Here is a 23,381-nt window from a genome sequence, read left to right on the forward strand (position 1 = left end):
CACAGAGAATGTTTGAAACCAGCAACAAACCATTTGTGGATCACTGATGAGAATGTCACTAGAGTAGTGTCGGTTATTTTGCATCCTAGGCCAAGCTTACTAGTGCACCAGCCGACAGTTTGGTAGCTAACCTGTGTGGCTGGGTTTTCCCTCCGTCATGATCTGCACTCTAGGTGAATGCTTAATTCACCTTAATGGTGGTGCTAGCCCTGCACTAGAGAGCAGTGGAGAGTCTATGCATGTAATCATAAGACAGCTATGGAAGCCCTAGAGCCACATGCAAGGCATTAGATTTATTTTGATGTAATAACTAATTACATTTTCATAGCGCTTTTCTAACCTACTCAAAGTGCTTTACATAGACAGTGGAGGAACCACTTCAAGCACTACCAATGTATAGCATCCACCTGGATGAACAGACAGCAGCCATTCCTGTGCCAGTACACTCACTTTAGGTGGTTAAGGGGTGAGAGATAGATAGTTAGCCAATTAGAGTCAGGGGATGGTTAGGGGGCGGGATTGGGAGGGCTGTGTGAGCAATTTAGACAGGACATCAGAAAACACCTTACTCTGTTTGAAAGATGCCAAGGTATCTTTTATGACCACAGAGAGTCAGGACTTTGGTTTTATGTCTCATTGAAAGGACAGAACCATTTATCATTAATGTCCACACGTTGACAACAGGGTAAGTGCTCTCTGCTGGCTTCACCAACATCTCTTCCAGCAGCAGCCCAAGCTTTTTCAAGATGGTCTAGACCAGGGGTTGCCAACTCCGGTCCTGGAGGACCACCGAGTCTACAGGTTTTCATTCTAACCCTTTTTTTAATGAGTGCCCTGTTTGTGCTGCTAATTAACTTCTTGTGAATTCATTTTAATTGACTTCTCTTTTAAGATTTGTTCCTCTGAATGTCTTCCTTGTTCCTCTGAATTGCTTCGTTTATTTCCTTAAATAGTACCCAAAGAGAAATGAAATGTGAAGTGAGTGGAGTCAAGAGAAGACCCACTAAGTCAGGGCCTCTGGACTCTGACTTGGCCACTCCAGCACATGAACACTGTCGTTTTTAAGATATTTGTTCACTGTCGTTTTTAAGATATTTGTTTCATGCTTGGAGTCGTTGTCTTGCAGGAAAACAAATCTTCTCTCAAGGCTCAGGTTTCTTGCATTTGTATCTAGTTTTCTTCCAGTATTCTACTGCCTATACTTTTACCCTCTACCCTCATAAGCGTTCCAGAATCTTCTGCTGCATGATACTGCCACCGCCATGCTTCATGGTAAGGATGTTATATTTAGAATAATGTGCAATGTTTGGCTTAAATCAAATAAAGCATTTAGTCAGACGGGCAAAGAGTTCAATTTTGGTCTCATCAGACCATAGAACCTTCTTCCATTTGACTTCAGAGTTCCCATGTGCCTTCTGGCATACTCTACTTGAGATGCGGAATGTATGTTTCATATAACAATCATTTTCTCCTTGCCACTTCCCCATAAAGCTGCAACTGGTGAAGCAACAAGACAGGTTGTTGTCTACACAGTTTCTCAATTTCATCCACTTTACCTCATAACTCCTTCAGAGTTCTCACTGGTCTTTTGGTTGCCTAACTCATTAGTCTTCTTCTTGCATGATCTAGGCAGATTTCCAGCTGTGCTATACTCTTCCCATTTCTTCATAAATGATTTAACCTGGTGTGAATGGTGCCACCCGTGAACCCTACATAGCAGGGACGCCCACAGCATGGAAGGACTGGGGAATTCAGCTTACTCAGGGCATTGCCTCCCCTGAGCCACTAAGGTGACAGCCCCCTGGGTTACGGTGCCACCACAGGTTCCCACAGGGCACATTGGGACTTGTAGTACACTACCTCAGCCCTGTTGGGTTCCGTGGGAGCCGCCAGGGGGCACAGAAGGGTCTAATGAGCTCTATTCAGTTGGACTCCAGCCTCCTGGGCCACAGCTTTGGGACACCAGAAGTACTCCCGGGTTTTTGATAAAAGGAGCAGCCTCGCTTCAATCGGAGAGCCAAAGTTAGGTGGAAGGAGGACAAAGCTTGCTGAGAGGAGCAGAAGAGAAGGAAACAGAGTGAGAAAGAGTGACAGAGAGCGATTGAGTGTTACTGTGCTTGGGAACTTTAAGTGTGCTTAGTGCAGTGGGAAATGTTTACTGGGAAGCGTTTCAACCCAAACAAAATCCTCTTGTGGTTGGGGAGATGCAGCGCCCTCTGGAGACCACACTGGATATTCATTTACTTGGATGTTTTCTTGTCTCCATCCCCTGACTTGTGCTTTTCAATCTCCTTTTAGGTGGATTTGCTTGGAGTGTTGTTTTTGTGTAGGTTATGCCATAGTTCTGAGTCACCACAAGCTGGACCTTCCAGATGAGGTGCATTTATACTGCAATTGAGACCCTGGACAGGTGATCACCATTGAACTAATTCTGTGACTTCTAAAGCCAATTGATGATTTGGGGGTATCATATATAGGAGGTGAATACTTATGCAATCAATTGTTGTTTTATATTTGCAATTAATTTAGACCACTTTTTCTGCTGATCAGTGTCAAAAAAGCCAAATTATATTAACTGTGTTTCAAAGTGGGTATAATAAGAAAATGTGAAAACTTCCAAGGTGTGTATACTTTCTTTAGGCGCTGTATACTTTAAATCTAAGACAGTTGCGTCTGATCCTTAACCTGCTTATGTTCAAGTGGACTGTGCCTTTATCTTGAAGGCTGTACTGGGTAAGTGCATTTTCAAACTTTAATAATAATAATAATAATGATAATACTAATAATACACTGTCAGTGTGCTCTCCTATGACTGGTGCTCCTGCCTGGTGCTGCTGGGATAGTCCCAAGTATCCTGTATTGAAGCACAGTGAGCATGAGGGCAATGAGAAGGTGCTTGAACTAATACATATGAACAGACAGTCCGGCATCTCCAGAGAGTCATATACCTGTAGAAATGCAGCCCCACGTCTGAAGAATAAACACTCGGAGCCCAAACGTTTGAGGTCTGTCAGCAAAGTAGCTGCTTTATTAAAAGCAAAATAGGATGCGTACCACTGGAGTTTCCATGGTAACAAAATCAGGTTGTCCCTGAGAAGCATTTTTTTTTTGTTTTAATTTTCTTACATGATGACAATTACATTTGATCACAATAGCAACAGTTTAATCCCAGATACTGGAATATAAATTACAATAAAAAGCAAAAACAAAATTTGTAACATTATTATAAAAAAAAATCAGAAACATCTCTGATCCACAGAAAATGAAACAAAACAAACAATTGGCATACACAGATAATAAACTGTACTTACAAATACAGTAATAACACATGACACAGTATAGAAATACTGTATAAAAAGACATTTACAAAAACTACCCACTATGGGTCATGTCTCACAGGGAGTGGCGGGCCAACCCTCTGTTTTTAAGCCACTTTTTTCGAGCTGTCCTTTGGATTGGAATAGTACTAAACATTAATGGCATCTCTTAACAGCTAATATTAACAATAAAGCTACTTTCATTTGTTTAAGGCAACAGTTTATTTTTTGTGCGCTGCTTCACCAAGGCACGAGATGGGGATATTCAGTTAGAGCGAACTTCAGCAGTGGGCTGAGGCAGCAAAGTAGTGCAACTATATGGAGTACAGCAGGCGTCACTTTGGGTTTAAGGGCTTCATCTTGCAGGGCCTGCTGATCCAAGGCGATGCCTGCTAGTGATGAGCAGCTTCATTCACATCGCTTTATGGACATGTTGGTATAGTTGAAGTACAGAACATTCCGCTCCTACACACAAAGCATCACCGTACAGGAAAAGGATGTAAATGCAAAATTGCGATTTTTGAAACTGTACTTCATATAGTTGCAATTGGAATTTTCAAGATAATAATAAGCTAACATACTTTAATAGTGTGATGATTCTATATACAGATACAAGGCACGCAGCATTATGTAACATTTAGTTAAGCATCGCTAATATATTAAATTTTTTCTTTTTGTAATATTAATTAAAATTCCAATAAAATGTTATTAAATATATAAACATATTATTTTTGGGTTCGATGTTTCCATTCTGCTCTGATTGCAATACCAATCCCTAATAACAGTGGAAAAGAGAGCTTTATATCTCCAAATGCCTAAGAAATAATCAAAGGTTACATTTGGAAATTGTCTACTGCCAGCTTACAAAAGCAGATCAGGGCCTTCATTTTAGTTATTTGTCCGGAGTCTGCAAAAGCAAAAGGAGCTTAAAGAAATAGCAAAAAGGTGCTAACATATTTTAGTGCGTTTCGGTTTTGTCCTTTTTTTATATCATATTTTTTAACGAAGCACCCAATGCTGGAAAATAAAAGCAAAATGAAATCAGCTGACAAGATCGCATAGACAAAATGGAGTACATTCTATGAGAATTGCAAATATATATCGTAGGTATTATGTACACATTTTTTCAAGCATAGACATCTGCATGAACACCACCCATGCGAGTCTGCATGACGGCAGTCTCCTTCCTTCGCTGCCCCTGGGGCTGCTCTGTGATTCAGTGAGCAGCTCATGGAGCGGCTAGCCGAAAACGGCCCCCAGAAAGACAAAAAGTCTGTATGAAAAGTAGCAAGCCGCACAGCAGCTCAATAAAACTACAAGCCGTGCATTCCTGCAGCAAAAAAGTCACAGTTGCAGCACAGCTGAATACCACGCTGGTCCCGTTAGGCCCTTCAAATACCGGAGCTCATCGGGGACGAGGTTAACAAGAGAGAAGGATGTCACTGTTAAAAGGTGACTTGAGGAGGACACCAGGGTGTGTCTGGGTACAGCAAGCAGTGCACTGACTTGAACCTGGGGAGGAAAGAAAGAAGATCACGTGTTGGTCAGTCTACACCAAAGACGCAGCTCTGCATTTCTTACTATGTAGTTCCTTTTGTTCATAATTCGGCCACTGAAATGACACTGGCCTACAGGCATCCCAGACAGTGGGTTACCAAATGGATGTACAGATATTAAAATTAACAAGAAATCATAAAATATATGGTTTCAGTCTTTTTCTATCATAACTGTGTCACTAAATCAAAAAATATTTTACAGGTCCTTTCAAAATCTTGGCTTGAAAACCACCAAATCATTTGAAATACCTGCCACTTGTACAGAAGAACATAAGACATTTGACAAAAAAGAGGAGACCTTTCAGCCCCTCAAGCTCATTTATTTTGATAATAGTTAAGTTGTCTAAGTATCTCATACAGATACTCCGTAAAGGTTGGCAAGGTTTATGCTCTAACTCCATGTACTTTGTTCCAGATTTCCACAACTCTGAGTAAAGAAGGGCTTCCTGGTTTCAGTGTTAATTGCACTTCCCCTCAATTTTGTAAGGTCCAACTGTGCCTCTATCCTACATATATACGGGCTAATTAACCCTGCACAGCACAGTTAACATAATGCAGCTAAAGGCAGACTTCAATATGTGAGCAGTGTCTCTACGAATCAGGTATAGTGCCCCCTTACTTTGGTAGCCAATTATAAGTACTACATACCGTGAGGGGTCCTCCTCCACCGTAAAAGCACCCTTCATGTTAATTGCATTTCTCTTGTTTTCAAACATTCCGTAACTTAACGTCACCTAAAAAAAATGTATTTGTTCAGTCATTGCACTTTTTGTACAATATAATATAATATAATATAATATAATATAATATAATATAATATAATATAATATAATATAATATACAGGGTCGCGGGGGTCTGCTGGAGCCAATCCCAGCCAACACAGGGCGCAAGGCAGGAAACAAACCCCGGGCAGGGCGCCAACCCACTGCAGGGCACACACACATCCACACACTAGGGAAATTTTAGGATCGCCAATGCACTTAACCTGCATGTCTTTGGACTGTGGGAGGAAACTGGAGTACCCGGACGAAACCCACACAGACACGGGGAGAACATTCAAACTCCACGCAACAACAACAACAACAACATTTATTTATATAGCACATTTTCATACAAAAAGTAGCTCAAAGTGCTTTACATAATGAAGAAAAGAAGAATAAAAGACAAATAAGAAATTAAAATAAGACAACCTTAGTTAACATAAAAAGGAGTAAGGTCCGATGGCCAGGGTGGACAGAAAAAACAAAAAAAAACTCCAGAAGGCTGGAGAAAAAAATAAAATCTGTAGGGGTTCCAGGCCACGAGACCGCCCAGTCCCCTTTGGGCATTCTACCTAACATAAATGAAGTGAACCCGGGTCTCCTAACTGCGAGGCAGCTGTGGTACCCACTGCGCCACCGTGCCGCCCATAATATAATATAATATAATATAATATAATATAATATAATATAATATAATATAATATAAGCAGTGGGAGGTGATTCTGCCCAAGTTCCTGGGTTTGAACCCCCTCCCTGGTCTGCATACAGTTTGCATGTTCTCCCCATGTCTCTATGGGCTGAATTTTCCCCCACCTAAAGTACTAGAGTGTTGTACCGTGTTAGCCATTATGAATGTAGAGAAAAGCCAAGCAAAATGACACCTTTTATTGGCTAACTTGCATATTGTAATCTTTCTAGTTAGCCAATAAAAGGTGTCATTTTGCTTGGCCTTTCCCCCACCTAAATGAAGAAATGCTAGCTTCAAACTCAGGATAAGCAAGACCCCATATGAGGCAGCAATGCTAACTAATTTGCCACAATGCCCCACACTAATATTTGATATAGGTATACGAATATATTTGTATATATGCCAATACCATACAGTATATATATATGGTTTTTTATACAGCAAACATACATTTAGTTGAAAATGAACACTGAAATCTTCCTGAATATACCCTCATGCTGTTATTTAAAACCAAAATTACCAATAAGTAAAATTTAGCGTTCACATTACAATTATAATAATATCACATTCATTCATCAGTTTTACTACTGAACCTGTTTAACCTAATTTTGGGGTTCTGAGAAGAAGGTATTCCTTCCAGTAGCTTCAGGGGCATGGTAGGAACCAGTCCATTAGAGGACACACTCACTCACACTCAGTTTTACCCACAAGCCTTTGGGATGTGGGAGAAAAAAATCTAATTGGAGAAAAGCTTACACATAAACACCCACACCCACACACACACAGAGGAAGAACATGCAAACACCACACAGCCAGTCAGTAATCAGGCTGGGCTTTGAACCCAGACCTGGGAGGCAGCAGAACTATCCTCTGTTTATAAACATCTGTTTTGAAATATTCAGCTTTTGCAACAGCTCTGGGGCGTGGGGGCTGCAGCCTATCCTGGAAGTATTAAGTGTAGGATAGGACATAAACTTGGAGGGATGATCATTTATTTTACAATATTCTTTATAAAATTGGTCAACTGTTTAATTTCAATTAATTTCTTAACTAGTACTATGGATATTCATAGGACAGGCCTTATGGCACACACAGTGTAAATGGTTTCCTAGGGTGAGCGGCTCTTCTGTTTCAAGAAGCCATCCACCTTAACCAAAACCATTTAAAAAATCCAGAGAGCTAGTTGGTGAAAATATAAAAAACACTTGCAATGTGATAATAAAAGTCCTCCTAAACTAAGACATAATGTGCTACATTTGGAGGGTCACCTAAGCTAATAGCTGCCCATAGATAGCTACTGCCTCACAGTTGCAGGAAACTTTTGGCTCAGTTCCAAGTTCTGACACCATCTTTATGGGGTTCTCGCAGGGTCAATGTGGGTTTTCACTATGTACTTTGGCTTCCAAATACACATATTTTCAGTCTAGTTAGTCCAATACAGGATTATGGGCAGTCAACAGCCTATCCTGGGGGCAACCAACTCTGGCTGGGATGCACATCCACACTCCATGGTCAATTTTGAAAGACCAGTTCAACACATACCACACACATATATATTCCTACAAACTCCTTTTGTTCAAATGACTTTCTATGAAAATGTTTATTCCAAATAAATCTATATCATCATACTCATTCAGCCAGCAAGTGCGGGCTTGTACGTGCAGTATGTACTGTATATGCTTTGTGTTAAGGGACCCAGATAAATTTACTCACACCACACAAAACCATAGTGCAGAAAATACATAAACCAATGTTGCCTAGGAGTTACTGACCTGATTTTGGATTTCAGACTTGGACACTTGTTGTAGATTCTCCAGGTGAGAGTGGAAGAGGTTACTACGAATCAATTTGACACCCAGCACCGACTCTATAATGTAGCCAATCGTACAGTCATCGGGCAATCGGATTTTTTCTGCTGTGTTCATGAAATGTCCTCCACTGCAAAAAAACGGGTAAAAATTGGCATCAAAAAATGTTCATGTCAAAATGCCAGTTAACTTTTAGATTTTAAGAAGAAAAAGAGATGCTTAAGGACAGAGCTTCTACAAAAAGCACAACTCTACCACTGACTTTTTGTTATATTGAAAATTTGCTGCTGTCTAGCTGTTCTTTAAACTTAAATGCAATTGAATAATTAATGGAATCAATATAGCATCCATGGGGCTTGAAAAGGTGGGTTAACAAAATGGATTCAAAGATAGATTTATCATCCATGCATGAAAAGCTGGTGGACAAGTGGCCTGGAGTGCAAATCTGTCAATGAATACTCTAGTAAATTTAATCTTCAAGGAGTGCTTATCAATCAAACTTTCGAGGAAAAGGTACTTTTTTATAACCACTATAGAACTTTGACAAAATCCATCTGACCAAAACTACATTTTTATTTACAGAGACGACTGCTTACCTCGCCCAGGGACTCATCTTCAGTGCCAGACCACGGCTGATGCAAAACCCTGCTCCTCCAGTAGCAAACCAGAAATGAACTGGCCTCTGAAAGTAAACCAGAAGAAGATAACATTAAAAATGGTAACACATAGCGGGTCTTTATTTTTCATCTCTAACACCTCCTCTGATGACACATACCATCTTGTTGTCTCCAAGCCTCTCGGTGGCCTCAATGGGACGGTCCAAGCTTGGCTTGCCGATATAAACATCCTGAGTGTGTGGGTAGTTGGACAACAGCTTTACCAAAGTGCGAACATTGACGTAGTTGTCGTCATCTACATGGCAGAACCATCTGTAACAAATTTCAGTTTGGGATTTGTGAATGGCTTTGTGAGTGATGCCACAGTGAGGGTATTGAAACCATCTATTTACTCTACATTTTGAGATTAAAAACCAGGAAATGCCAGGATGGCAGCCTTTAATACACCTGCCAACTGAGGTGCCACCCTAACATTAATATTGCACTGATTAATCTTTCTTTTAGTGTTTCACACCAAGATAATACATTTTATACTCACTTTTTCCCAGATTCAATGAACTTGTCATATTCCACTGCCATCTTGCAAGACAGGGCTTGCCGGCTGTGAGCAGCTGAACAGTTTGTGTTAATTGCATGGCTTCCTATAAAGTAAAAAAGGAACAAAAGAAAACAAACAAATAAATACATGAAGCCAGAGGACAGGTGATGGCTGCCCCGTCTCTTCTTTCAGCTGCCTTCTGTTTACCCAAGCCATGACCACCTGTTGCACACCACGCACCCTGAATCCAACTGACTTGCTAATTGAAAGGTATTATTTATATCTGGCCTACAGCAACTTGTCAAGATCACCAACGGCACCTGACAACAAACCTCATTTTTAATAATTTGTCTGCCTTTACTCACAAAGCCCCCCTTAAGTATTTATACACTCATATTACTGTATATCCAAAACATGGCAGCATACAAGAACCCGGATATAAAGTAGCAGACTCTCCCTCTACATTAAATCACTTTTGAATTCATTAACACTACTTCAAATCTTCTTATACAGCATTCTACACCTGAACTGCTCAGGATATCCCGTTTCTAATCCCTGCTGTAACATCACTAAATTATTCCAGCAGGAGCCACACTTGTATGCACACCTGCTGTGGGCTAATTGAGAGAAATCCTTGGTTAGATGAGCTCCCATAACTGAGCTGTCTCATATGAGCCTGTGTGTTGCTTTTGGATCTTGCCTGACAGTAACATTCAAGTCAGCTCTGGTCACCAAGTTACAAAACAAGACATGGCAGTACTTAAAGTTGTCCAAAGGATAGCATCCAAGTACATCCCTAGACTTATGGACATGTCCTACCTTGAGAGACTCATAGAATTAAACCTGTTTAGTCTAGAGCAGAGGAGACTGTGTGGGGATCTAATGCAGATCTTCAGAATTCTCAAAGGCATAGCAAATCATATACACAAGGATCCCAGTGCCAAATTAACAGACCAGACTTGATGTTAAGAATTAAATGGATAGGACCGGCGAGCTCTGTTGGGCTGAATGGCCTGTTCATATCTAGATTGTTCTAAAGTTCTAAAGTGAAATGCTTTAAGATAAGGGCAAGGCTCAATTTGTTGGAATCTGGAACAAATTCCTGAGCCATGAGGTTCAGGAGAAACCTTGACAACCTTTAAGAAGTATCTAGATGAGATACTTGGGATAGCTTTCCTATTAGCTAAACAAATGAGCTGGATGGACTGAATGGTTTCCTCTTGTTTGTCAGATTTCCTAAATTTAATATCAGTGCAGGTGGACTGCTGAATATTACACATATGATTCAGTACTGTAATCAAATCAAATAATGAGTATTTGTACGTCAAATGTACAGAACACTGAGGATGATACTATAGGTATTAAATTATTGCTGTTTTATAGTGGGCAAAGGCCACAAAGAATTATTTTATCATTGTGACATATGATGTTAAAGCAACTAAGCCAAACCAAACATCTTAGCCATTACACTACACTGACTGAAGTGATGTGTGCTTCCTGAAAATATTATGGACCACTCTGTGCATGGTGCCATAGTGGTTAATCAAGCCTCTTCACAGCTTTAAAGACTTAGGATCAATTTGCAGGCTTGTTACTGTTTGTGTGGAGATAGCCCCTTGTCTATGTGAAGTTTCTAGTTTTACTCCTTATACCAGGACCGACAGTGTTAGGTCAGTCACTGTGTCCAAACTGACCTGGTGTGAACATAGTGGTTTGTGCTGCAGGCTAATGGCTGACTTTACATCTAGATCCATTCATTGCCAGTGTGAACTTTGCATGCTCTCCCTTGTCTATGATGATTTTTCTCCAGATTGAAGATAGAAGCCAACTAGCCCATCACAAGGTACACTCACACAACAGTCACCCAGACTCACAGAGCCTCAAAGTAACACTCCTTTTTGGGATTCTGGATAAATTCCATGTTTATTGGTGTATATATGTTTTCAAAACTCACCTATTCTGCTTTTCAGCCCTTCATCCTCTCCATCGGTGAAGATGTAAGTCTGTAAGACAAAAATCACAAGACAAGAGCTCAATTCGTTGCAATCCTCTTTAAGGCCTGCCAGCACCCAGACAATTAATGCAACCAACGGGCCTTCTATTTTATAGCAATAAATAGCGCCTTTCAGGGGAATGTAAAAGGGGCTAACCACACGCCACCTCCCCCCACAACCTACCCCGACAGAAAACAGCAAGTTAAACAAACTCAACAAGTGCACAATGTCCCTCGGGACGCCCCTGGGAGAGAAAGGCTTCCCAGGCGCTTTCTCCATGGAAACAGCGTAGGAACGCCGCAGCATCCCAACCCCAGCGTTAAGACGGCAACAAAGAGGGGAGTAAACCCTTTCACCCGGGGCATTCACACCAGCAGCCGGGTTTTAGAGCGCTCGTAGGGTGGGGGAGCATTAATCAATAGGGGACGGAGGGAGGATTAACCAGAACAGACTGGTTTAGTCTCCGTCTGTCTTTGTACAAAGGATTTTAAACACTTCTAGTCTACTCCTCGTTGCAACTTAAAAACGCAGGAACAGGGTTAAAAAAAAAAGAAATGCGACCGCCCTGTCATCAGCCGGATGAAGGGCTTCATTCATTAGGCTTTTCTGCATATAAATCTTTCAGACTTGTGGAGTCGTGCATCAAGAGCACCGAACAATAGGCTCGTATCTAAATCAAACTTTATATTTGCCAGTTTGTTAAGAGCAGCTGCCTGCCCACGCTCCAGCCCTCACAGGAATGAAAATTAGGAGCGAGGCAGAACAAAAGACCTCAGCTAAATTCAACACTACCTTGATCTGTTGATTTTAGTTTTTTTTTTTTCCCCCTACCGTTATTATTTTTTTTTTTTTCCGTTCAGGTGAAACCACACCTGCCTTGGCGGAAGCCTTATCTCTGGCACGTGCCTTGGCCTCGCCCAACCAGTTCAACCAGAAGGATTGTTCAACAAACTGGAGAAAAGCACCTGCTGCTTTGGAAAAAAAAATGTATTTGCCCTTTTGAAAGTCTCATTTATCTTTAAAAATATAATTCATCATGTCCTTTAATTCTAAACGTGACTGCACTTGACACCGGTGCCAATCAAAAAGGGACGCCTTGGCTGTACCTGAGACAGCTGGACCAGCCCTCTACAAGCCACTCGCTTGTCTGCGGAACAAATTCTAAGCAGATGTCACTTGTCATGCTTAAGTTGCGAGTTTGTTAAGGGGATGTGTGTGTGTGTGTGTGTGTGTGTGGAGGTGTAACACGGGAAGGGGGAGTTCTGCAAAGACAGAGGTTGGGAGCGCAGATGCAGCTGCTCCACAAAATGAATAATGATAAAAACCACAAGAAAAACCTCAGGGGTGGATGAATTACAACATGCTGCAAGCGTGGAGTCAATTGTAATTCGCTCTATAACGGACCCCATCACCCCCCCCCCTTATTTTAATTCTGAACAATGGTGTGTCTTTTTTAACTCTCCGGTGTGTAAAGTTTAAATATGTTTGCTCACATTAGCATACAGCTGTTCTTGTTAAACTAAAAACAAAATCCCCAAAACGGAGCAGCTCTGTTTTTTTTTTTTTTGGCTTTCAACTGCATTTGCTCACCCCCGTCTTGCGAAATTTGCTTGTATTCCAATAATCCTTTTTTAGTTAAGTTTTATTTATTTGTTAAATTATGGCCTTATGAACTTGAGCCTTCTTGAACATCATGCTTAGAGATACCTGAAGCACGTACACTCTTAAAACTACTGGTTCCAAAATGGCACTTCACTGGGTTGTATGGTTCCTAATAGAACCATTGCTTGACAATTAAGGGTTCTTTGTAAATGAAATTGGTTCTTTGTTCTATGAAAAGATTCATAATGTGATGACAAAGCAAAAATATCTAATGTCTAGGACAGGGGTAGGCAACGTCGGTCCTGGAGTGCCACAGTATGTGCAGGTTTTTCTTCCAACCCAGTTCCTTAACGAGAACTCAATTATTGCTGATGAAGCACATATTGCTTAAGTGACATTTTAATGCTTCATTTTAGTGGTCTCGCTTGTTAAGGTTCTCCAACCTTAATTGCTTATTTCAATCTTAAACTGCTGCATTCACTGTTTTAATTGCTCCTTATTAGCAATAAGATGTAAAACAGGGGTAGGCAATGTCGGTCCTGGTGAGCCGCAGTGGCTACAGGTTTTCATTCCAACCCAATTGCTTAATTAGAAACCAATCATTGCCAATCTCAGACCTTATTTAATTTTATGGCTTGTTAGTCTGTGCAATGAACACTGAATGCAGCAGTTTAAGATTGAAATAAGCAATTAAGGTTGGAGAACCTTAACAAGCGAGACCACTAAAATGAAGCATTAAAATGTCACTTAAGCAATATGTGCTTCATCAGCAATAATTGAGTTCTCGTTAAGGAACTGGGTTGGAACAAAAACCTGCACATACTGTGGCACTTCAGGACCGACGTTGCCTACCCCTGGTCTAGGAGGTTACCTAGCAGGACACTAACAAATCAAGAAAATCTGAACTCGGCCTGTGTTTATGTATGTAGCAAGAGTCCTTACAAAATCAGTGACCCATTGGTATTTCACAAATCTATTCTTGGTTATTTATGGTGCCTGTTATGGATCGAAATACATGGAAGGATATTTTGAAAAAAAAAAAAAAAGGTTTCCCTATAGCATCACCGTGAAGAACCACTCCATTTTTAAGAGTGATGTGTACTAAGACACAATGGAATATGGGACATCAGAATTATTTTTATTGTGACTTATTATTCAGCTGGTGCCTTTATCCAAAGTGAATTACAGCATTGAGAGATACAATTAGTTACATTTCATTTTGTTTTTCCAATTGTAGCACAGGCAGGTGAAGTGACATTTTTATGGCCACACAATTTTAGTTGCGGGATGAACCCCATTTGACACGCTTGGCTATGGTGACTTTTTTTTATTATTAACAGAATTGAGCCAGTTAATAAGCATTTCTCATAGACTTATATTTTATCATTTAATGAACAATATACATATTATATGGTCATTCTTTCTTTCTTTTTAGGACACACTTCACTGTATTTTTATGACGATGATTAATAAATAAAATTGTCTGTCATGTTAGGTTAATTGACAATTGTGACTTGATCCAGTATGGCCTATCCAGAGCAGATTCCTGCTATGTGTCTGAAGTTACTGAAATTGGCACAGCCTTCCTACACTCTTAAAAATAATGGATTTACAATGGCACTTTTACTGGTATGTGTGGTTCCTTGTAGAGCCATTGCTTAGCAAAAAAAATACTTAATTCCGGCAAGGGTTCTTTGCATATGAAATGATTTGTTTGGGTTTTGAAAAACATTTGTAATACATGGACAAAACAGAAATATTTAATGGACAGTAAAGAAGGCTACCTAGCAGGATACAGTATTAACAGATCAAGAAAGTCTGTGTCATTGTATGCAGCAATAGTTCTTTTAATATTAGGATCCAATTGGCATTTCACAATCTGTTATCTTCTATTCAGGGTCATTTATGGAGCCTGTATACATAAAAGTTCTTTCTGAAGCCTTCATGTGTTTGCTGCTTTTGGGAGCCAAAAAAATGGTTACCCTGTGGCACTGCTCTGCAGATCCACTCTGGCATCCTTATATTTAAGAGTGTACCATCCACTCGGGGTGCATGTTGCATAGACTGAGCACCACATCTGGTACATACTACACATTTCTTTCCACAAAATGGTAAACCCGAAATTCTCCCCCACCAGTTTAAGCTACTGTTCAATCACAAGAGATACACTTCCAGTCGCTCCCCTCCATTTCAACTGAAAGTGTAGATATGTGTATAAAGTGTCCTGCACTGGACTGGCATCTTCTCCTGGGCTGGCCCTGGGAGTTCAACCAAATCTGCAAGCATTGATTTTTGTGATACCACCATGGTGTAGGTTCGGAAAAAAACGATGGATTTGATTGTGTTAATGTTAGCCTATTGTGTGTCTTATTTAGAGTTTAGGAGAATGGCTGGGACACCCTTCACGCTTTCATGTTTTGTGTATTTTATTATTGTATATCGGGGCTGCACAGTGCTGCCTCACAGTAAGGAGACCGGGATTCGCATCCCAGGAGTTCCCTGCGTGGAGTTTGCATGTTCTCACTGGGTCTGTGTGGGATTCCTTCCACATTTCAAAGACATGCAGGTTAGAGTGGACTGGCGATGCTACATTGATGCTACTGTGTTTGTGTCTATTCACCCCATAAAGGGATGGTGCTCTGTCCAGGGAATGTTCCTGCCTTGTGCTGATGATTGCTGGGATAGGCTCCAGCTTCTTTGTTACTTGTGGGTTTAGAAAATGGATGAATTTAAATATTTTTTGAAATGAACAAAACAGTATGAATATGAAAATCCACACTAAGCTCGGAGTCAGTCTAATACATATGTATAAAATGAGTTGACACTTTTGTAGACATCTGGTAGCAGGAGATATCATGTAAGAAATGTCAACCAGGGAACTAGGCAAGTATACAATATATTGCCACTTCATATGGTAGGCGGTCTTTCATATTGAATGCCATACTAACACACTTTACAGACACAACAGCATCTGTATTTCTAAAACAGAGCTGTGCAATGATCAATGATAAGAGACCGGACCAGCAGGCTGCAATCTGCATTTTCATCTGAGTTTCTGCTTTTCAAGTTGCAAGAAGGAAATGCATAATATGCCAGGCAGAAATGGAAAATGGGACTTTGGGCACAATCACAATCTCAATCTCAATCCCACACTCACCAGGCCCGTTTAAAATAGTCAGCTAACGCAGGTATGATAAGAAAAGTGTTGAGGATTCATTGAAAAATGTGCACCCGCCACAGGGATAATGACCAGGCTGGAGCTGTGTGTCAGCATGCTAACCCCCTGTGACATAATCCCACTGCATTTCAATTACAGGAATATTTTAGCAAATTCCAGAGGACTCTCCAGTACAGTTATGAGGAATTTCCAGTCAGCAATCCCGGACAAGATCATCATGTGCATGATTTTAATAGTCCTAAAATAGCTTTGTCTCTGTTGTTGAATTCCAAAATTAGATATATCCGTCTGGATGGGGGGGTTTGGGGGGGAGTAGTAATTTAAGTGCTCGGGACAAAAAAAAAAAAGTTTTTAAATGTTAAAAAAAATGTACTGGGTGACAGCACAGCCTCCTTAGTTCACCACAGGAAAGCAAACCACAGCCCGCAACATACAAAGTTCCGGAAACCTGTAGCCTGGCTGGCTGTCTCTCCGTCTCCACAGGCAGGAAGGGTAAAGCTCTGCAAGGGGTCCTCGTGTCAGACCCTTGGAGCGCCGCCTTGTTCTGCTTCTGAAGGCACTTTCATATCCCCTCCCTTTCCTGTTCTAATACTCAACTTCAGGTTTAGCATCACGATAGTTTGACCAAAATGTGCGGGATATTTGACATTGCCAACTTCAACAGTAAACACGTAGGGGGTGTTTATTCCTGCAATTGTGTACTTCACTGAGATTTTGGGCACACTTCAGATACATATGAGAAAAAAAAGGTTGAGAAAAATGGGTGGATGGAGCTCTTGGTAGGCCAACACCTCATTTTTTGAGCTTGATTTTAAATCCTGTGCTCTAGTGGGGATGCTTTTTGCAAAAATAAAAAAAAAAAACTTGCAAAGCAATGGCTGGCATTTCCATAGAAGGAACACAACTGAGTTCTAATTTGCTACCCAATGATTTTACAATTAAATTAAATCTCCAACATCCACCAGAGCAGTTGGCTGAAATTCTTTCATTTATCAAAACCTTCTTTGTGCTGCATGTATCTCAACAGCATGCAGACTAGTGACCGTTACTCAGGGTCACCGGATACTATCTGCAATTAGAAAACATTACATTTATATCTTGGACTCCAGAAACAATTAACCCTCTCTGCAACTTTATGTTAACAGTTTTATGTAGACCAACTTCCACTATCACCTCAGCTATTGTATGCAGAGCATTGTCCTCTTAGGCTCATTGCATGCAAATGACACAGGAACTGCTTTATTTATAGTCAAGCTTGATCACACTTTTTGTTAACTTCTTGCCCACCCTTTCATCCTCATCAAACTCATATAACTAAAAAAGCCCTGAGCCTTATCACCCCAGAAACTGCAAACAAAGTGTTGAGCCACCTGTGCTAGACATTAAGTTAAGAAATGTCACTGCAGAGTGGCAGAATCCAAAAATAACATTAATCTAGTTTTTGTGCCAGGTCTCCAGCAGGGAAGGTTAATTGTTTTCTGGAGGCAATTTAGAGAAACACAGGAAGGCTACAAGGCAAAAAAACAATAGTCATCCAGAACAATTGCAGAAAGAAAAAAATAGCAAAAAGTCTTTCTTTCTTTCTTTCTTTCTTTCTTTCTTTCTTTCTTTCTTTCTTTCTTTCTTTCTTTCTTTCTTTCTTTCTTTCTTTCTTTCTTTCTTTCTTTCTTTCAAAATTACTATTCCCTAGGCTGGATCCAGTTCTGTCACCTGACTCTTTTTGTCCTGCCATTTGAGATAACATCTTTTGAAACAGAAGAGGAAACTACTGCGATGAATCAGGTGCCGGCTACCTAATGAGGCACTTCATGCCCTGAGGTACCAGCTTAAAACACAATTTATCTTCCATCTTTAAAAAGGAAAGGAACAGTGTCATGGCTGCTTGCACTAGACATGCCCCTCAACTTGATCTCTCATATGCAGAGGTAGGCCCAAACACTGATAATCACTACCAGGTGGGACTCTTCTTGTTAGTTCTGTTGAAGGTCCATGTTACACTGCATTATGTTACCAGCAATACATGAAATAAAGATTATTGATATAGCAGCTTACTCCCTCACTGTGCTTGCTCCCTGGATCAATTACTGACCACTCCTACCTCACAGCAGTTGAGTCACATTGATCAATTTCTGGACTGGCTGCTGTTTTTACAAAATGTGCATGTTCTCTCCATATTTCTAGCATTTTTGTCTTTGAGCTCCAGGTTCTGGTCACAGTCCAACAGAATGCACCTACATTGATTGGTGGTACTAAACTGGCCTGGCATGAGCAAGTGTGAATGTGACTGGCTGTCTGCCATGTGATAGAAAGAGATCCTGTCCAGAGTTTAGAAACCGGGTGGATGGATAGTTGATTGACAAGATATTGATGTGTCTTCAAAAGTTTAGTAGAGTTGATTCTTTCCAGACTATAGCATTAGGGTCAAGAGTAAGTACTGGCAAAACTGAGGTTGGATATTCATAGTTGCTAATGGTGAGTAACATTCAAGCTTATATCTAAAAAACCTTGAATGAGGCATACTGAAGAGAACATTGCCTCATAATGCTTTAATTGCCTAGTTGTTATTTATTTGTATATTTTTGACTGATAGATAGATAGATAGATAGATAGATAGATAGATAGATAGATAGATAGATAGATAGATAGATAGATAGATAGATAGATAGATAGATAGATAGATAATACACGTGGTATTGACTTATAACGTACATGCATCTAAAGCTGAGCATGTTTAGGCCAGTACTTGATTAGGAGACAATTCAAGAAAAGCTTGGGTTGCTGCTGGAAGGAGGTGTTGGTAAGGCCTGCAGGGGCACTTACCTTGTGGTCTATAGGCCCCAGTGCAGTGACAGGGACACTGTGCTGACAAAAATGGTGCCATCCTTTGAATGAGACATAAAGCTGAGTTCTTGACACTCTGTGGTCATAAAAGAACCCTGGGCATCTTTCGAAAAGAGTAGGGAGTTTCATGTTGTTATGGCGAAATTGCCCACCATGACTTTGTCCTTTCTGGCCCACTACTCATCCCCTGTCTCTAACTGGCTCACTTTCTCTTTCATCCCTTCACCTCCTAATAGCTAATGTGTGGTGAGAATAGTGGCGCAAAAATATCTGCCATCACATCATCTTGGTGGATGCTGCACATTGGTGGTGGCAGAAGTGGTCCTCCACTGTCTATGTAAGGTACTGAGAGCAGGTTAGAAAAGTGATATATAAATGTAATTAAATTGGGCCTATGTATGGACCTATTTATTGCTGTTTATGAGAAACAGGAAATATGCGTTATTATTTATGACTGTTACGGACAGCTTCAAGAATCTATCCAATTAGGATTATTGATTTATTTATTTTTAAAACATTTTTATAGTGTTCTTTGAGGTCAGCCTCTTGAAAGCCACATTCCCATGTCAGTTAAAAAAGGAACATGAAAGTGTTGTGTCAAAGAGTCTGCGTCGTGTCAAAGAGGAAAACAAAATATCTCATGGTGAATCACTGGACCCAGACACCAAACCACAGTACCCTCTAATCTTGTAAACCAATGAATCCACAATATTATAGTATTCTATTATTGTGCCTGTACAAAAAGATCACCTAAACAACATACATTTATTGGTCAAACTGAAAATTAAAATGAAAACAGAAATGTCAAAAGAACCAGGGTTGAACCGGATTGGACAAGACTAAGAGCTGGTTGTTCACTGCCCATCCCCCAAACCTGCTCTGGCAGGGCTAAACATCAGCTGTGTTTATGGTACAAACAGTGAGGCGGGTACTAAAGCGGGCATTGCAGTTTTTCAGTGTGCCAAGTCATGCCGGGGGAATGCTAATTGACTGAAGCTCATTCTGCATGAAGGGTTTGGGGAGAAACGTAGGATATGTCCATAGTTTTTCTTTTTTAAGAGATGCATTGTATTTAAATAAAGAAAAAAAGTCTTAGGTTAAAACAATGCCTATTGTTCCAGACCCACCCCCCACTGCAATAAAGATGCTACAATGGCACCAGTCAATCTGGGACTACTTATTGTGTTTCTTCTTTTTTTAGAATACATGAACTGCCCTTTGAAATAAAAATGGGGCCCTGTAAACACACAATGCATTTTCTTCCTGTGCTTAATTTCCTCTTCTTTCTATTCTGATTTGCCCTTCCTTACCAAAAATTATCTTTTATTTTCCCCAGAGGATTTTTATTTCCCCTTAACTGCTTACCTCTCTATTTAACCTTTTAAAGCCTATTCCTCCTGATTGCCTTTGCCTGTCCTATGTCATTTTTACTTGATTTATAAGCCACCTTAGTCAGAATTGTTTTTATTCATTTTTCAAATAACGATATTTGCCATGGTTTGCTCAGAATGCTGTATAGACTGTCAACTTGAAACGGATCACACCGATTCTAAGAATGATACATTAGTAATACCAGAACTCCCCTCTCAACATGTCTAATAATAATACAAGCTTTATTAACTGAAAGTACTGACAGTTAAAACAGAAAAGGTTCAGATGTGGTCAGAAGCAGAGCAAGTGTAATTTGCTGCACTCTCCAGGCAATGCAGTTATGCAGGCCATTTTTATTATTTAAATCCAAAGCCTGCATTTTTGGAAACCATTTGAATGGAGTCGATAAGATGCCTTATAATGCCTACACGTCTATATGGCAACCCAAACAAGGCTGTAGTCCCAGCTCATTCCAGCCCCCTGAGCCAGGAGGAGACCCGTTAAATTTTCTTGACAGGTATTTTGCTTAGTTGCTTATTTTAGAACTGAATTTGAATACTCACTGACAGCGGATTTCTCATTTAAACCTTGCCTGAAATCTTATGCAGGAAAAATAATAATAATGATGATCGTTGCCACTTTGAAAAGAAGCAGTATTTCTTTCCTTTATACGGCGTCCTCTCTGAAATGTATAGCTTTGGCTATGCCAATCAACTTGTTTTCAACTCTACTTGAAAAGGACTAGCGTGATCGAGTTTTTCTTTGACTGGTATCCCCAAAGAAGTTTCTTTTTTCCCATCACCTGGAAGCTTGACCCAGACACAACCGCTACCCCCCTTCTCTACAGAAAAAAAAATCCACAACTTGAGCTCCCACGTTCCCATGGCAAGCCCGACATAAGAGGCTGGGAAACCTTTTCTTCCTACTTTAGAATGAAGCTTTGTTCGCCCTGAAGGAGGACAGTGAGAGTCGCTAGCTATGGATTCTGAGAACCAAGGTACTCCCATAAATGCCCGAAACAAAAAGCGGGAGGAAGCAAAGTGTCGCCCACGTTAAGTATGTCATAGCTTTAAAGATGTCACATTTATCGGGTTAGGGCCAAAACACGAGACTTTGTGATCCTCTTTATCTGCCCATACTGCATTTGGGATAGTTCCTTTGATTCACATACCCTTTCATTTTATTGCGTTTAAATTATACGGATACATGGTCCCATTGTTTCCTCCTGTGACGGTTTATATGATAAATTAAAAGAATAATAATTCAATAATCAGGCGTACTCAAAACGAAGAGTCTTTCAGCATATTTTTAACGTTATGCTTGAAAGTTGTATGTGCAAAATCCCAAAATGGACTGAAATATGTTTTATCGCTAGTAAAATATATCAGTATTGAACTAAGTATACACTGAAAAAATCCGATACTACTGCTATCATTTGCTTGGTCTCCTAAGAAGTCAGTTTTTAGGAATCAATGCAGCTGTGCCTCTCCAGCGTTTCTTTTCTAGCGTGTTCAGTAATAATCGTGTGATGCGCTTATACGAGATTGATTTGCACAAAGCAGGCGTATCCTCTGGTCTTCTTAACAACCTTCTCACTTTTTAAACTTTTCACTAGCATTTTTTCCCACCGCCCCCAAATCACCCACTTTATTCTGGTGATTTTACCCCTTTGATGCCCTTTGATGCCTCCGTGAATAATCGCTATGCTAAAGCGCCGGAGATCTCCCACTCTGTTTTACATGTGACAAGCCCGGCCAAGTAGCAAAAAGGAAGAAGAAGAAGAAGAATCCGCGTCAGTAATCGCGTTTCGGCCTTTGCCTTTTTAAACGCCTTTCGAAATTTTAGAAATAGAAACAATACCTTGCCGTGCTGTGAGATTATTTTAAATGAACCAGTATCTGATAACACTTTTACAGCAAATGTTGCAACACTTAACCAAATGAAAATAGCCTGATGTAAATATCTACCCATTGTCTGAACCCGCTTGCTGCAATTTTTAGGTCACAGGGAGATCGTGCCTTTTCTGGAAGCATCCTTCGCAAGGCAGGAACCGACCAAAGACGGAGTGCCAGTTTAGGATAGACAGTAGATTTTTATTTGCCTATAGTCTATAGCGACCACAGTTAGTACTAAATGTAAGCGCGGGTATCGTTGTCTTCTCGATATCCAAATTTGACAGTAAGATAGCGCACACCAGAACGTGATCTACTTACTTGCTGTAGGTTTCTCGATATCCAGGTGTCCAGAAGCAGCTCTAGACGGGACTGGTGAAACTTCTTTGTGGTTTTCACAGCGATGAAAACATCGTTTGCAGTTATTTCTTCCATCGGGGGTTTCTCGGTCTCTGTTGTGGGTTTGCTCTCGTCCTTTCCGACGTCCCTGCGGACCCTGGTTAGTCTAGTGAAGTACGCCGAAAAGCCTTTGCCCTGCTCCGACTTCCGCGACTCGGACGTGCTCTCCGTAGGTTCCAATGTCTCCAGGCTCTGTAGCGAGCGCATCCCCATCTCCCTTCTGGTGCTGCGGTTGCTCTCCATGCCCTTCTCCCGCCAGAGCTGCTGATCAGCCACGAACAGCACGAGCAGCACGAGCAGGCAGGTGAAGGTGGTGCCCAGCACGGATAAACAGCATTTCTTCCCTACGCCTTTTAACATTCTAGCACAAATAAAACGTTAAACTGAAAGAATTCAAAGGTCAAACTTAAAATGTCATTGATCTCGTTTGGGGCTGTATTAGTATAACGGTGTATTCCACAGCCTCCAGCACAGTTCCCACACTTAAGCACCCTTATCACTAGCCGCTAATACGATTGCGACAAATTGTTATAAACTTTGCTAATGTTAGCCACGCCGCGGGGCGGTTTCTAGAAGTCTTTTCTTTAAACCCGCCTCAATAATGTGCCAGACCACGCCCTCTTTACCCTGCAAAGGCGGAGTAAAGCTCCGCGCTCCTTCTAGGAAGAGCAGAGTGGGTGTCTTCTGCCGCTCAGTAATTGGGAGCAGCAGATAAGTGGGCGTTTGGAAGTGAGAGCCGTTTCTTCTTTATAGGCTAAATACGATCAGGGAAACTTCAGTTAAAAAATCTTTTTTATACGTTTTGTTATTCAAAAGAA

General features: G+C 40.7%; 1 protein-coding gene across 1 annotated transcript; it reads right to left on the reverse strand.

Annotated features, from left to right (window-relative positions):
- Positions 1-2,999: 2,999 nt before the first annotated feature.
- lfng (LFNG O-fucosylpeptide 3-beta-N-acetylglucosaminyltransferase) lies at positions 3,000-23,090 on the reverse strand. The gene is made up of 8 exons (XM_028813932.2): positions 22,486-23,090; positions 11,241-11,289; positions 9,287-9,389; positions 8,907-9,060; positions 8,728-8,813; positions 8,096-8,261; positions 5,522-5,607; positions 3,000-4,829 (listed from the first exon to the last, which is right to left on the reverse strand). The coding sequence occupies exons 1-8, from the start codon at positions 22,921-22,923 to the stop codon at positions 4,763-4,765; spliced, it is 1,149 nt and encodes a 382-aa protein (XP_028669765.2). The 5' UTR covers positions 22,924-23,090; the 3' UTR covers positions 3,000-4,762.
- Positions 23,091-23,381: the final 291 nt, after the last annotated feature.

This window comes from Erpetoichthys calabaricus, chromosome 11 (assembly GCF_900747795.2).
Source record: "Erpetoichthys calabaricus chromosome 11, fErpCal1.3, whole genome shotgun sequence".
Lineage (NCBI taxonomy): Eukaryota > Metazoa > Chordata > Cladistia > Polypteriformes > Polypteridae > Erpetoichthys > Erpetoichthys calabaricus.